Below are 12,810 nucleotides of genomic sequence, written 5' to 3' on the forward strand. Positions count from 1 at the left end.
GTGGGTTTGTGGAAGACAGTGACATCACAGGACAAAGTGTTTGCAGCCCCACAGTGCTGCTCACTGATTGTGCAAACTCCAGGCAAGAGGTGGTAACTCATGGAGCCTCAGCTGCCATCTGTTTTCTGCCGCTGGTAACCAGGACAGCGTCATAGTGTATGGGCTCACCAGGCCGGCTTAATCCCTATCCTGCACTGCTGGGCCCTCTGGAGCCCAAGCCACAGCCCTCACGTGTGACGCCAGCTATGTCAGCCAATGGCACCAAGCAGGGAGCCTCCCAGCCAGGTCTGCAGCTGGACAGTGCCAAGGGAGCCACGACCATCACCAGCCACAGTGCATCTCTCCTGAGCATGTATCTCACTATGGAAAGCCAGCTAGAAGGTCTTTTCAGATTTAAAATGAACACATGATCACATAGAAAAGCAAAACTAACCCACAAGAAGTTAAATAGGTGTGCGTGTTTACATCAGTAGCAATGCTTGGGGTACACAGTAAAGATCAGATTCTTGTTCTCACAAAAGCAGCAGAATTGCATGTATAAAAAGTACAATTACTCAAGAACAGATGCTTAGTGAGTGATGGTTCTGTCGCTCTGGGCTGGATAGCAGACTTCCCAAAATGAACAAAATAAGTACTCCTGGCGTCTGAGGAGCTAACTTCCAATTGTTCTAATTGGAGGTAGGAAGCAAGGGACTCAGGAGGGTCTGGAGTAGAGTTGAGACTAGTGAGCTAACGATCCTGGGGGCTTGAGGAGGTCCTGGGTTAATTATTGGGACTAGCGCGTTCACTGCCCTTGGAACTGAGGCAGGGGCACGGGCTGTGTATTCAGACTGATGAATTTCCTGCCGGCCAGCCGTGAGGGGGGTCTGGGATAATTTTGAATCGCCTTCCTGACCTCGGGGTAATCTTTGGGTTTTTTGTGTCTCTCGTTCTCCAGTGATGGCCACCATCAACCTACAGTCGCACGCGGAGCTGCAGTCACTCACCACGTTCCTCCTGAGTGTGAAGGTGCGTCCTGCCTGGGCAGCGGCAGCCTGCTCAGCACCTGTGTGGGGTTCTGCGTGCCCTCTGCTGTCAGGGGTCCCCAGCCTGGGTACTCTGCGCCTGCCGGGAGAGCCGCTGAGGTGTTGCTGCGAGGGCTGGCGCAGCACGAGTGAGGTGTGCCACCTGAAGGGTGCCCCTGAGGCTCCTGGCTGTCTTTTGTGGGTTCTCCTCACCCCTGACAGCTTTCAGGAATTGAGGGAGAGGAGGAACACTTCCCTGCCCTGTCCTGTGGGAAGTATGTGACTAACCTGTGGGGCTCCTCTGATGTTACAGAGATGATTGTCTCTGCAAGGTAGGAAACCCGTCCCTTAAGATCAGAGAGAGAGGCCGGCGCCGCGGCTCACTAGGCTAATCCTCCGCCTAGCGGCGCCGGCACACCGGGTTCTAGTCCCGGTCGGGGCGCCGGATTCTGTCCGGGTTGCCCCTCTTCCAGGCCAGCCCTCTGCTGTGGCCCGGGAGTGCAGTGGAGGATGGCCCAGGTGCTTGGGCCCTGCACCCCATGGGAGACCAGGAAAAGCACCTGGCTCCTGGCTCCTGCCATCGGATCAGCGCGGTGCGCCGGCCGCAGCGCGCCGGCCGCGGCGGCCATTGGAGGGTGAACCAACAGCAAAGGAAGACCTTTCTCTCTGTCTCTCTCTCTCACTGTCCACTCTGCCTGTCAAAAAATAAAAAAAAAAAAAAAAAAAAAAAAAAAAAAAAAAAAAGATCAGAGAGAGAGAGAGAGAGAGAGTTTCTGGCCGTAGCTCAGTCTTGTTCTGATGGGTCTGACGAGTCTGCTTGTGTCTCCTAAAGAGAGGAGTGCCCGGGGCTGAGCTGCAGCTCATGTGCAGGGCAGAGGCCTGGTCTCTCTGGGGTCCCTACACTGTCCCGTGTCCACACTGATCCCTGGCTCAGGAGCAGCACTTACGGGTTGTGTGTGCCTCACCTGTAAACAGATGCCTGTGGGGAGGCGCATGCACATGGAGTCACCAGAGCAGTGGGGCCTGACAGGGTGAGGGCCCTGTTTGTGCCTGGTGAGGCTCCTGCTGCAACGTGGCCGCCACCCTGGATGGGTAGGAAAGGTTCCAAGGAGGAAGTGGGTAGGGCCGATCCTGGGTCAGCAGCAGCTCATGCACACAAGTGGGTGTAGGTCAAGTCCCTTCCTGCTGTCCTCCTCAGTATCCCCTGGGTGCCTGCCCTGTGCCTGGAGTATGCAAGAGACTATGGGTTTTGTAACACACGGGAAGAGAGAGACACGGAGTACACAGTCACACAACTAAGTGGACCTGTGCTGAGTGCCCAGGAGACTGCGAGCTGCCCCCACACCTGCTGTGTGGCCTCGGGCAAGTCATTCAGCCTCTCTGATCTTAATTAAGTGGGTATAGTAAGAGTACCAACCGTCTGGCTGTTTGAGATACAATGAGGCAGTGTTTGGGAGGCACCATGTACAGTGGCTGATACACGTTATTGCCTTGTGTTAACCCCTCTGTGCTCCTGCTTGTAGAGGTGGCCATGCCTGTACCATCCCAGGCCAGTGTCCTGTTGGCATTGGCACTGCCACAGGGCATGCTTGTGCACAGTTCAAAGATGTCTCTCTTTCTTAGGGAAATATAGATGCTCCCCTAAATGGACAGTTGAGGCCCCAAGGTCTGCCTGACCTTGGGGTGCTCAGTGGCACCTTGCTAGTCCTCTGGGTCCATGCTAGTGATGGAGATGACCAGTGAGAAGGATTTCTTGTGGACTTCATCTCTGCTAGACCCTGCACTCCCTCATTCAGGCTTTCCTGACCGCCATACGAGCTGGCCACTGTTACTGCCGTTTTACAGCCCAGGAGGTAGACACAGGATGGATAAAGCACTCAGAAACCTTCTGATTGCAGGGTTCCAGCTCTTGGCCACAGAGTGTGGTATAGTGACCTGGCCACCAATGGACACCCACTTACCTTGGTCCTGGGACTCGCAGAGTCCTGAGATGTGGGCCCTAGAATCTGCTCCTTCTTTTCAGTGGTTCAAGCATGGTGCGGTGTGTTCTCTTCATGGTAGACAGTTTACAAAGAAAACCAAGCCACCAGTCTTGCTGAAAAATCAGTGTGGCTTCTTCACTTTGGCTTTGATCTGGGTATGAGCAGTAACTCCTCAGTGGAGCACCGTTGGCTTCACCAACCTGAATCAGATTCTGTTCTGTGTGCAGTGTCCTTGAAAGACCAGGCGGCACTTGATCAGCTGTCGCTGAATGTGGAGGAAGGCCCTCTGGCACGACCTGAAATCCTAACATACTAGGTCTTACGCCCCCTCCCCACCTGGGCCCTCCAGAGCTTCTGCTGTCCTGAGAATGAGCCCTGCATCTTTGGGGCAACTGTGGGCCGGCATCCGTATTCTGAAGTAATCCTTAACACTCACTGATCACTTAGCCAGGGGACGGATTGACTCTGCCTGCAGAACCTGCACAGTGACTGGCTGGGGTGTGCGGCCTTGCTGTTCTGGTCCAGTTTTGCTAACTGCTATTTAAACTAGGCTAAGCCCTCTGGCTCTTCCTGCTACAGAGTGGTCCACATCCCCGTGTGCCCCTCGCACAGGGTGTTGTCAGGACAGGCATCCTCCTTCCCCCAGGAGAGGCTAGACAAAGCTTAGCTGGACCCAGAAAGCATCCTGATATAGGAAGCAGTTTCCTAAGCAGATGAATTCTGATGGATGTTTAATCTGGACACACCCCAAAATCTTCCTGTAGGTACCCCTAAAGCTACAGGAAGCCATCAGGGCTTACTGCATCAGCTTGAGTAACCTCCCCCTGCACACCTGCAGATGTGGAGGGTCAGACAGAGTAGGCACATTTGGCCTTTGTCTGGGCTCTGCTCCCTCTGTCCTTTTAGGCAAGTGGTGTGCAGCCAGGGAACACTTGGGAAGACAAGGGTTCCTGGGCTCCCTTCTCTTTTGGTCTAATTCATTTTTGTGGTACACAGGGGATCCAGCTCAAGATGGTGATGGAGTATTGGACAGGGTGGTTCCTGGGCTCCCTTCTCTTTTGGTCTAATTCATTTTTGTGGTACACAGGGGATCCAGCCCAAGATGGTGATGGAGTACTGGACAGGGTGGTTTGACTCATGGGGAGGCCCACACAATATCTTGGATTCCTCTGGTAAGTGTCTTGCTGTGCTGACATGCAGCATGTATGCTGAGCTGAAAAGTAAGAACGCGTTTCAGATAACCTGCCAGCTGATGTGTGGAGCTGGAGGGTGCAAGGCTGCTGGGATTATGTGTGGTAACACACAGTTCCTCGTATTCCTGTCACTGGACTTGGCATTTGGAGTGAATGGCAGTGCTTTTTCACATTGATTTTGAAGGGTTTTTAATTAAGTAATGTGTGCCTAGTGCAGGTGTCTAGAAAATAAAGAAAAAAATATGGCAAGTGATAAAAGTAGCAAGAAGAAATTTAAAAAAATACAGAGTGTTTCTCAGGGCCAGAGAAAATATGTTAAGGAAGATAGTACACACAATTCCCTGTGCACCTCTATCTAAAAGTGTGTAAAGTGCACAGTAGATTCTGAGAGAGACACGTGTAGCCACTCTGCTGCTTGCCACCCGCTTGTGCCCTGTCAGTCACCCCTACAGACAGCTCTATACTACTCAATATAGATGTGCATCGCCATCTTGAAGAACTCCGTTGTGTCGATGGCTCAGCCACAGTGTGTGGCTTAGTCTTCCTGGTTTAGGCTGTTTCCAGTGGTCCCACTCATTGAAACCCACATCAGGGAGCACCTTGAACACCTGCCTGAACCCCTGGTTTATCATTTTCCTGTGATAAGTTCCACACAACACAACTGCTGGATCAGTGCAATTGTGCTACCTATGTTTACCAAATCACCCTCCAGAAAGACCATAGCTGTTTCCACTCACTGTTATTAAATGAGAATACAGATTTCCCACAGTTTATCCACACTGAGTATTAAAATGATTTTTAATACAAGCCAGTCTGATCCGTCACTGCAGTCTGCATTTCTTTGGTTTAGTTAATAAGGTACGTATTTATTAGCCATTGATTTTCTGCTTTGATGTTCTCTCTCCACATGGTTGGGTCGTTTCACATGTAGGTGGGATGGGGCAGTCGGTGCTGCTCTGACGACGTCTCCCACCTTGTTGCCGTTTACTAAGGGAGTAAGTGCTGGCTCTCAGGGGACACCTGTGCCACAGGGCATGCGTGTCGCGGTTGATGGACTTGACTGAGATCTCAAAACAAACGGGCCCACGCTCTGGGCCGCGTTAGAGCCGCTCCCACTCCTGCCTGGACCCTCCGTGTCTGACCAGCAGAGCAGTGAAGCTGCCTGAGCAGGGGCTGGGAAAGCGAGAGAAGCAGAGGCTCTTGGGCTCCGCTGGACCGCCGACGCGCCTCACACAGCACCCTTGTCCCCGTGTCGTGCAGAGGTTTTACAGACGGTGTCTGCCATCGTCGATGCCGGCGCCTCCATCAACCTCTACATGTTCCACGGGGGCACCAACTTCGGCTTCATCAACGGAGCCATGCACTTTCAGGAATATAAGTCTGATGTCACCAGCTATGGCAAGTGCTCCCCAATGCTGCCCATCCCTGGCCCGGCCCAGCATTCGCATGGCTGGAGCTTCCCATGGATAGTCCTTGGAGCACTGCCTCTGGCCCCTGTAATGGGTTTGGCTGTGAATACCTGGAGAAGGTAGGGCCTCGTCTGTATTGAAGGCAGTGGAGGCTGCAGCGGGTTGGTGGGCCAGTGAGCCACTCCTCTGCCCAGAGGCCTCTTTGGAAGGGGGGAGCCAGATGGAGGGGGGAGAAGGCTCAGCTTGAGAGTGTAGGGGACTACTCAGGCCCTAGCAGAGGTGTAGTCCCACCCCTGAGATTAGGAAAGAAGTCTCAGGTTGCACACCTCTGCCTGTCGCTGGAGAACCTGGGTCATGCCAGGATCCTGAGTAGCTTTTGCATTATTTTGCAGTTTTGGCTATCTGCAGCATTTTAATGCACTGGCTCACACTGGAAGTGTTTGCTGGGGTAAACATGCTAATGCCCTGCCCCAAACTTCCTCTCTTCTGTGTTTTTGTGTACATTTTGCTGGGGTCTAGCACAGTGCTGACAGACACACACACACACACACACACACACACACCCCGGCTACCGCCCTGTGTCTTGCAGACTATGACGCGGTGCTGACAGAGGCTGGGGACTACACAGCCAAGTACTCTAAGCTTCGGGACTTCTTTGGCTCCGTCTCAGGTACCCAGGAGACTGCAGATCCGGGCACCCCATTCGGCCCTTGCCTGTTACCTGCTCCCCCACCTCAACCCAGATGGCCTGTTTGCAGAGGCACCGTGGGCAATGGCAAGAAAGCTTTAGAGAGTCTGTCCTCATCACAGTTGGTGTCTTCTCAGCCCCAGCTTTGTATTCTGCAGGTGTAAAGTCCTTGTGGACATGACAAAGGCCCCGTCCCTCCCCCGAGTCACTGCCTGTTCTTATCAGCCCTGAAATGGGTCGGAGGCTGGGGCAGGGGTCCTCTAGGGGTGGTCCTGCCATTTCTGTGTTGCAGGTGTCCCTCTACCTCCACCACCTGACCTTCTTCCCAAGATGTCCTATGAGCCAATGACACCAGCTTTCTACCTGTCCCTGTGGGATGCCCTCCAGTACCTGGAGGTGAGTGTGGTGGGTGAGCAGAGCCCAGGAACCTCCAGATGCTGGCAAGAGCAAGGCCAGCCCTTACTTGAAGTCCTTTCTCCAGCCTCAGCACTTGAAGTGGGAAGAAGAGATTCCTGGTGGGGTCTGACGTGGGAAGGAGCAGAGCCTGCAGGAAAAAGGGACACTTGCCCCAGCAGAGGCACGCAGAGGGCGGGGCCCAGTCAGCTGGGCGCTGTGATGCACAAACGGTGGTGGCTTAAGGAGCTCAAAGCGACTCCGTCACAGGGCTGCACTGTTAGGACAAAGTCCTTTCTCCTGTCCTCTCATCCCTGTGACTCTGGTGACCATGGGATTAGTGTGAGAAGGCCGACTACAACAAAGGGTTAATGCTCCCTGCCTCCGTACCCCCCAGGGTGCTGCTCCCAGGACGCCCAAACCCCAGGGGAGGCCTATCTGCTAGGTTGCACCCCTAGAAGGCTCAGAGGTTAGCCCACTGCCCAGGGTGCCCCCCGCCCCCCGGAAGAGGCCCATTTGCTGTATCCCCAGAGGGCTTCGGAGGAAGTGGCTTTTCTTCCCTCTCATCCTGGTCCCTGTGTTCTGTGTGCAGCCCATCAGGTCTGAAAAGCCCATCAACATGGAGAACCTGCCGGTGAACAATGGGAATGGCCAGTCCTTTGGGTACATTCTGTATGAGACCGCCATCGCCTCTTCTGGCGTCCTCAGGGGCCTTGTGCGAGACCGGGGGCAGGTAGGCAGGGCACTAGGCCCCACATCGCACGTCTGACTCGCTGCCCACAGAAGCAGCCATTCCCTGTATGCAAAACTCTATAATGCCTGTCATTCCATGCCTGGCCACGCCCCCTGCTCCGCCCCCACATGCACACCCAGTGCCCGGGTCCCCCACCTGCCCTCTGTTGACCATGGCTGCCTTCTCTCTGTTCTCTCTGGCAGGTATTTTTGAACACAGTATCCATAGGATTCATGGACTATAAAACGACGAAGATTGTTATCCCCTTGACCCAGGTTTGTTACCCTCGGGAGCTGGGTGATGGCTAGCCCCAGCTGCTTCCGAGGAAGTGTGGTGGGAGTCCAAGAGGAAGACCGGTAACACAGCAGGAGGCTGTGTTACCACAAGCTGCAGCTGGAGAGGGGCTGCAGCTTTCTGACTGGCTGGGGCTCACTCCCGGCCTCAGAACTGGGGTCCAAACAAACCCTGAGGTGCAGCGGGGCCCTCGTGGCTGGGTCAGCATCGGCCGCTGTGTTCCTGGCAGGGCTTCGCCATGCTGAGGATCTTGGTGGAGAATTGTGGGCGAGTCAACTACGGGGACAATATCGATGACCAGCGCAAAGGTGGGTCCTAGCACAAGGCGAGAGGGCAGCTACCGGCCCTCCTCCACACAGCACATGGACAAATGGGTGGTGGAATCCCGGCAGAGGGTGGCGAGACAGGGAGGCTCCTTAGGGTGATGTGGGTCGTGGATGCACAGTGCAGAGAGGAGGGTCGTGGAGGCTCATTAGGAGAGGGGTTCAGGAGGTGCAGGAGGTCATGGACTCCAGTGGAGTGAGATGGGTGATGGGGGCCCAGTGGAGGAATGAATGGCTGTGGAGGCCCAGTGGAGAGAGAGGGATCCTAGAGGCTCAGAGGTGAGATGGATCATGGGGGCTTGGTAGAGGAGATGGGTTATGCAGGGCCAGTAGGAACTAGGTCACGGAAGCCCAGTGAGGAAGCTGAGTCAGTGAGCCCAGTGAAGGCAGGCGGAGGCTGGGCTCACTCACATGTGCACCCCTGGGTGAGTGGGCCAGAGAAGCCCTACTGGGTGAAGCCCTCTTCCCCTCGCGCCTTCCATGTGTACCGGCCATGTGCTTGTGATGAGCACACGGGGACCCTGAGCTGGCCCTCGGTCTCTCCCTGGCCTGCAGTCCACTGTAAGGGCTTGTGCTTGTGGGGGCAGTGAGGGAGGAGTGGGAAATGGGATTTCTGGGAACTCAGAAAAGGACACAGCCTTTTTGGGTCTTCACCCTGAATTTCTTTGCCGGGCCAATATCAGGAAACTCATAGTGTGTCTTCTGTGGAGAGCTGGAGGATACAGGGTTCATGACAAACAAGGTGCTTTGGTCTGCCTTCTTGGAATATCCCAGCCAATCACCGTATTCCTCCTGGCCTTCTAAATCTTTGTGCTGTCATTTAGCTCTTCCTTTTTTTAAAGTCGATGTAAATGTGGGTAGTGTCAGGTAAGTTATAAAACAGAACACAGATGTAAATCCTCTGTATTAGGGAGACGAGTGGCCTCCCAGTCTCTCCCAGCTGTTTACAGTTGCTATAGCAGAAACTCACACAGCTCCTCCTTGGTCAGTTCTGGAGCAAAACCTTCTGGTCACTTGCCAGGAAAACCACAGGGCCATGATGGTGGGGCTTCCTGTCCCTGCTTGCCTCTCAGGGTCTCAGCACCATGTGAGCTTCCTCACTGGCCAGTCTGACCCTCGCTCCCAGTCATTGGCTTTCCCAGGCCCCTCAAGTGTGTCTTGATCCCTCACTGCAGAGCCCAAGCCTCTGCATCACAGTTCAGGGTTTGTAAGCCACAGACCTCCCCTTCAGAAAAAACACGAGCCTGCTGGAGACAGCCCTCTCAGGTTCCACAGCCTCTCCACATCCCCCTGGAGAAACTCAGTGGCTCTGGAGGGGAGAGCATCATGGTCGTGCCCCAGAACCCACAGCCCTGGCCAGGCCCAGGGCACTAATGAGTCACTGCTCAGGTGTGCATACTCCCTCCGTGTTGGATCCCCGTGTGATACTGTCATCTGTCAACGTCAAGACTCTAAGAACCTATGCTTAATCCCAGGACACGGGGGTGACTTCTGACTATCAGGTCAGAGATATCACTGACACTAGGCCAGAACCTCCGTGACCCCGTGGCCCTCTGAGCTTCCCCTCCCCCACCCCCAGAGGTCAAAGTCTGTTCTTGCCCCGTGACATTTCAGCTCCGTCACTGTCCACGGACATGTCCTTTCATGGCGAATAATGGCCTTCCTCATTCTCGGCCCCTCTGGGATGTCCAGGGAGGTTTTTTTTTTCACCCCTCAATGAAGATCCCCTTGGGCAATGCACACTTGAGGAGCAATCCTCACAGGAACACTCCAGGGATTTTCATACATGACCCCAGCCACCCCAGGTCAGCTGCCCCCCCGGGCTTTAGGCTTGCTCAGGTTTTCTTGTCTCCTTCCCTCAGGCTTAATTGGAAACCTCTACCTGGATGATTCTCCCCTGAAGAAGTTCAAAATTTACAGCCTGGATTTGAAGAAAAGCTTCTTTAACAGGTGAGTCCCTGCCCCATGGCAGTGTGTGAGCTCACAGGCCATGCATGGCAGGAGCCAGGAGGGCCCAGGGCAGGCTCGGACCACTTGCCAGGATCCTGCAGGTGCCCACAGTGAGGGGCGGTAGCAGAACGGAAACCCCGTTTGTTCAGGCTTGAGGCTACACATTATGCCTCTGTGCTGCTGTGCTCTGCCCTGGTTAAGATGGGAGGCCTTGGGGTTCCTGGATGGGAAAGGCATGGGCCTGCAGAATCCAGTGTGAACTTCCCCACGCCTCTCTTTCCTTAGGTTTGGTGTTGACAAGTGGACACCTGTCCCAGAAGTACCCGTGTTCCCAGCTTTCTTCTTGGGTGGCTTGTCGGTCAGCCCCACTCCTTTAGACACCTTTCTGAAGCTGGAGGTTTGTAGCTCCCCTACTCCGCCCCCATTTTCCTGGCCCTGGTTCTCTGTCTTGTCAGAGAGCTGAGTCAAAAGCCACTGTGTGTAGCCTGGCAGGCCCTGTCTTTAGGTTGCCCTGTCTAAGGGGCCTCTGGGGTCACCTGGGGTTGTTCTCAGGGCCCAACTTCCTACATCCAGTCTGCACGTGGGTGCCCTGCCTGAGGGGTCAGAGCTGGCGGCAATGGGAGGAAGACACCGTCCTCATGATCATCCACACATAGGCTCACTTTGGTCTCCAGGCAGCTGAGAGAATGCATGGTTTGTGTCCCAGCTGTGTCTCTGCTGTCTGGTACCTGTACTTGGTGGCTTTCATGGTTGACCAACCCCTTCCCTCCTCTCTCTGAAGGGCTGGGAGAAGGGTGTCGTATTCATCAATGGCAGAAACCTTGGACGCTACTGGAACATTGGGCCTCAGAAGACCTTGTACCTTCCAGGTGTCTGGCTGGACAAGGGCATGAACCAGGTGGGCACACTTCCAGCTTCCTACCTTTTTCCCCGTGACTTCTTCCCATCCCTGTCCTCCTTGGCATCAGCATGTTTCCCTGGGGGACTGGGTAGATGCTCAGCCAGCTGCCTCCTCTCCCATCCTTGGCGCCTGTTCTTCCTAGCTCCAGCCTAGCTGCTTCACAGCCCCCTCAGCGGGCACCAGAACAAACCTCAGCTGCTCTCCTACTCCAGCCCTTCTCTCCTGCAGGTCATCATTTTCGAGGAGGTGGTGTCAGGCCCCATGATCCAGTCAACTGATATCCCCCACCTGGGCAGGAACCAGTACATTATCTGAGCTGCAGCCCCCAGCACCTCCTGCAGGGGCAGCAGCCGCTCAAAGCCAGGGGGCTGCTTGCTCACACCTGCCCTGCAGAGGGCAGTGGCCTTCAGTAGCAATCTCAGGGAGCCATGGGGCTGCAAGTCTGTCTCTGGCCCAAGTTCAAACCCTAAACCTAGGAGGACTGAAGAGAAGCGTTGGGTGGCAAGCAGGCCAGGCTCTTCTGGGAGAGCCAGAAGGATGTCTCCAGAGGGTGGGCATGTACAGTCCTGCGGCCATGGGAGGAGTTCCTGGGGCCCTCAGAAAAGACACTGGAGCTAGTTGGGCATTAGCTCCCATCCCGGAAGCCAGAGCCTTGCTGGCCAGTCTGCTGGACACAGGTATGCTCTTTGAATGTTCTGATGGGGCTGGGCCACATCCACATGACCTCGATTCGGTCCTGAAATAGTGGGTTTGTCACCGTTTGTAGAGGATAGCAAAGGAGTGGGCTTTGAGTTGACTTAGCTCTTCCTTCACAACCCTCCTCGAGCCTTCTCTGGGATTCTGGAAGAATCTGAGAAACACCTGGTTCTCACAGGATGACAGGTGCGGCTGAAGAGAACAGACACTCAGCCCCTGCCTGCCCTCAGCTGCAGAAGGGCTTCCAGCCATGCTCAGTGGGGCAGGCGGCGGCAGAGGGACGCGAATCCCAGCACAAACCACACCCTGTGTCTGCATGTCAGGGAGGGGAAGGGCAGAGGCCCCACCACGTGGCACTGGGCACGTGGCCCACCAGGAAGCTTGGGGAAGCCACGGAGCCCACAGGCCTTCTCCAGGTCTTGCCTCCACCCCATGACCCAGCCACAGGGGGAAAGGGAGCTCTCCATCGCAGTGGTCTCCCTGTCCAAATGGGAGGCTCTTGCTCTGGGGATCAAAGGCTATGGTTTGGCTCAGGTTTGCTGTCCTAAAGTGCAATAAAGCAATAGTGTTGAATCAAACTCGCCGATCTTGGTCTCATCTGGTGCCCTGAAGTAGAAGAGAAGGCAGTGTGGGCAGGGCGCTCACAGCCTGGCTGGGGCTCGAAGATCCATGCCCTGCCTGGCCATGTGGGTGGGTGGTGCATGCCCCTAGCTTCTCACTGCCCTCCTGCCCTTGATTCCCCATGAACTGTCTCTGGAGTGGAAGTGGCCCTGAAGAGGAAGGATCAAATACACAGCACTGTTGTGCCGGTGGCCACAAATGAGAATCTGCTGAACACCTAGGAGCGCTCCTGCGTTAGAGTCAGCCCTGGGCTGAGGTTTTCTTCACAAAGAACAGCAAACTTCTACAGCCCCACACTCAGTGGTCTTCAGGGACAAAGGGAAGCAGCACCCCTTGCCCCAGAACCCTGAAAAGCAGGGTTAGGGAAGAGTGGGGTGAGGGCTTTCAGGCTGACAGACCGCACCTGCTGTCTGTGTTGCTGACAGTGAAGTCCCTGATGGAGACGTTCATGGTTTGCAGCATCAGAGCCAAGAGCTCAGCCAGGCCAAGGGCAGAGAACGAGACCTTCTTAGTAGCTGGGAGCAAGACAAAGGCAGAGTCCCTGGTACTGCCCCCACTTAGCAGCAAGATGTGGAAGCACCAGGGCCACCTGGGGCAGGCCTGAGCCCAGGGGCGGCGGCGCT

At 55.2% G+C, this 12,810-nt stretch overlaps 1 protein-coding gene across 7 annotated transcripts in view; it reads left to right on the plus strand.

Moving 5' to 3' along the window:
• Positions 1–12,144, plus strand: part of LOC100345461 (beta-galactosidase-1-like protein 2) — a 44,180-nt gene extending 32,036 nt beyond the window's left edge. For 3 of the 7 annotated variants that reach the window (XM_089314586.1, XM_089314591.1, XM_089314620.1), the window contains 11 exons: positions 938–1,008; positions 4,074–4,158; positions 5,440–5,577; positions 6,178–6,258; positions 6,569–6,672; positions 7,262–7,402; positions 7,606–7,677; positions 7,926–8,004; positions 9,882–9,969; positions 10,255–10,366; positions 10,751–12,144. In XM_089314586.1, the coding sequence (XP_089170712.1) occupies positions 938–1,008; positions 4,074–4,158; positions 5,440–5,577; positions 6,178–6,258; positions 6,569–6,672; positions 7,262–7,402; positions 7,606–7,677; positions 7,926–8,004; positions 9,882–9,969; positions 10,255–10,366; positions 10,751–11,023 (1,244 nt within the window). In that variant the 3' untranslated portion in view covers positions 11,024–12,144. The remainder of the gene's footprint in view (positions 1–937; positions 1,009–4,073; positions 4,159–5,439; positions 5,578–6,177; positions 6,259–6,568; positions 6,673–7,261; positions 7,403–7,605; positions 7,678–7,925; positions 8,005–9,881; positions 9,970–10,254; positions 10,367–10,750) is intronic. The other 4 variants (XM_051834498.3, XM_070048418.2, XM_089314612.1 and 1 more) reach the window with 3 other exon arrangements.
• The last annotated feature ends 666 nt before the right edge of the window (positions 12,145–12,810 follow it).

This window comes from Oryctolagus cuniculus, chromosome 1 (genome assembly GCF_051225735.1).
Source record: "Oryctolagus cuniculus isolate XC-2025 breed Fujian yellow rabbit chromosome 1, ASM5122573v1, whole genome shotgun sequence".
Lineage (NCBI taxonomy): Eukaryota > Metazoa > Chordata > Mammalia > Lagomorpha > Leporidae > Oryctolagus > Oryctolagus cuniculus.